Below are 2,750 nucleotides of genomic sequence, written 5' to 3'. Positions count from 1 at the left end.
AGAAAAACCAAAGTTGCTTAGATTGATTAGAAACTAATCATCATTCTAAACAACATACAGAGTACGTTACTAGCTCACATTAATTTATATTTCAAAATCAGGCCATCTTGTCTTTCACGTACTTCCGTTTTGTTTACAAAAAGGGCCAACCCCTATTTCTGTATAAAGCCAAGCCCAGGGTATACTAGAGTTCAATCCAACTCGTTTCTTTAAGCTCTCTCTTATAACTACTAGCTGCACTATGTCATCCAGAAACCACACTTCCTTGGCTTGTTTGCTTTTGCTCCTCTTCTCGGCTTCTTTGCTTTCACATGTTGCGTCGCGTTTGCTCTCCGAAAACTCCAGCTATGAAAGCCACGAGCAATGGATGGCTCGCTATGGACGCACATACAAGGATGCTGCTGAGAAGGAACGACGTTCAAAGATTTTCCATGACAACGTCCAGTACATACAGTCATTCAACAACGCGATGAACACAGGTTACAAACTAGCAGTCAACGAGTTTGCGGACCTTACCAATGAAGAGTTCAGAACAGCTAGGAACAGATTCAAGGCACATGAATGCTCCCCTTCAACCTCTGCTTTCAGGTCTGAAAATGTTACAGCGGTTCCATCATCGATCGATTGGAGAAAGAAAGGTGCAGTGACGCCTGTTAAAGACCAAGGCCAATGTGGTAAGCTGAAATTATTTTGGGAATTTTTACAAATCTGACATGGTCCAAGTACTAGGATCATGAGGTTGTTATTAACAGAACCACATCTCATGCTTCTGACATCAATATTCATGATGATACGTAGGGTGTTGCTGGGCGTTTTCGGCTGTGGCAGCTATGGAAGGAATAACCCAACTGAAAACAGGTAAACTGGTGTCTCTATCTGAACAAGAGCTCGTGGACTGTGACACTAGCGGTGTAGATCAGGGATGCGAGGGTGGTCTTATGGACAATGCCTTTGATTTTATCGTAAACAATAAAGGCCTCACTACGGAGACCAACTACCCGTACAAAGGTGTTGATGGCACCTGCAACAGCAACGAGGCATCTAACCATGCCGCAGCAATTACTGGTCACGAAGATGTTCCTGCCAACAGTGAAAGTGCGCTGTTAAAAGCTGTGGCCAGTCAGCCCGTCTCAGTTGCTATTGATGCTAGTGGGTCAGACTTCCAGTTCTACTCCAGTGGTGTGTTTACAGGAGACTGTGGCACGGAACTGGACCATGGTGTTACTGCGGTTGGTTATGGGACTAGCGATGACGGGACTAAGTATTGGTTGGTGAAGAACTCATGGGGAACAAGTTGGGGTCAAGAGGGGTACATCATGATGCAAAGAGATGTTGAGGCTAAAGAAGGTCTTTGCGGCATTGCCATGCAGGCTTCCTACCCCACTGCTTAATTTGAGAAAGAGCAGAAGTAATACTTATGTAATGTACAATGTATGTATATTATGTACTCTTAATTATACAAGGAATTGAAAAGGAAACTACACGTTATAAATTCCAACTTTTATAAGCAAGGAAATCCCATCCTCGAAGTTTAAGTTAAGCATAACAAACGAGTACGTCAGGTTTAATATTCACAACTAACCATGAATAAGAAGAACAAGGTAAAAGAGGTAATTAATAAATTCTTTTCTCCTCTCCTTTTAAATGTTTCATTTGTAACCTTATTGTTATTTACTTGTTTTCAATTCTCCTTGAAGAATATACACCTACACCAAATAACGTTCTCGTTATTTTAAGTTGAATGAAAGTAACGAGCCAGCTAATTAGGACAAAGGAAGTTCAGAGTGAAAAGAAATGAAGGACGTAAAAGGTTCGTGAACCAGATTTTACAATACTTTGCCTGAAGATATCGAATTAAACTTTTAGATTTCTGTTGTTAAAGATAAAAGATAAATTTAATTATACACTGATTTTGTAAAAACAATTAGAAAGTAATTAAAAGATAAAGAACGAAAAAGGGAGAACATAGAAAGAAAAATAGTTGTAAAGAAACAAAAATACATTTATATTGTGTTTTACTCCAAATTAACAGCTAACAATTTTTTTTCTAGTGGTAAGCATGACACGTACAAATACGTAATGGTTGAATCGGCTGTGGAAACCCATTTTAGGAAGGTTTCTTATCTTTGCGTTTAGTTGCAGCATACTCACCAAGAGTTATAGGAATTTGTTCCATATGATACTTCTCATCTTCGAACTCCGGTTAGGGAACTCATCAATCAACTTTTAACTTTTACTATCAGCAATTTTTTGTATCTAAGACTTACTGTAACCGAGTAACGCCCTTTCAACGTCATCGGGGAAAGTGCGTCAAACACCACCCCACGAGGCGTTATCCGGTTGTGAGAGGGGGTGTGGTCTAACCTGCGTGAAGAGGAAGGTTGATGTGATATGCGCCCCGGCCCGCTCCAACATTAATATTTCTATTTTAGATGAATAAAATATTTTTCGCCGTTTTAGACTATATATACATATTTAGCTGCAAACTTTTTTCCCACATCTCTTGTAAACTCTCGATCTAATTCTCAACCATTCTTGGTTATAATTCATAAAACATTTCATTAAAAATCTTGAGTTATTGGTTTCGAGTTGACTTGAACAACCCTTACCATAAAAAAATCCACCGTAACTGGACACCACGAAAAACAACTGTTGGTGCACTTGTGTCTGTACTTTGTCTGTAATTGGTCACGATGTAAACGATGTCCTTGTCAGTCTTGTAAGTTGACCAAGTCAACCGTCCTCCTGGT

At 39.6% G+C, this 2,750-nt stretch overlaps 1 protein-coding gene across 1 annotated transcript; it reads left to right on the top strand.

Moving 5' to 3' along the window:
• The first annotated feature begins 241 nt into the window (after positions 1-241).
• On the top strand, positions 242-1,516 carry LOC110923890 (senescence-specific cysteine protease SAG39). The gene is made up of 2 exons (XM_022167943.2): positions 242-674; positions 799-1,516. The coding sequence occupies exons 1-2, from the start codon at positions 242-244 to the stop codon at positions 1,389-1,391; spliced, it is 1,026 nt and encodes a 341-aa protein (XP_022023635.1). The 3' UTR covers positions 1,392-1,516.
• The last annotated feature ends 1,234 nt before the right edge of the window (positions 1,517-2,750 follow it).

The sequence above is a fragment of the Helianthus annuus genome, chromosome 17 (assembly GCF_002127325.2).
Source record: "Helianthus annuus cultivar XRQ/B chromosome 17, HanXRQr2.0-SUNRISE, whole genome shotgun sequence".
NCBI classification, from domain to species: Eukaryota; Viridiplantae; Streptophyta; class Magnoliopsida; order Asterales; family Asteraceae; genus Helianthus; species Helianthus annuus.
The sequence above is the reverse complement of the archived record's forward strand: the minus strand, read 5'-3'. Positions and strand labels throughout refer to the sequence as shown.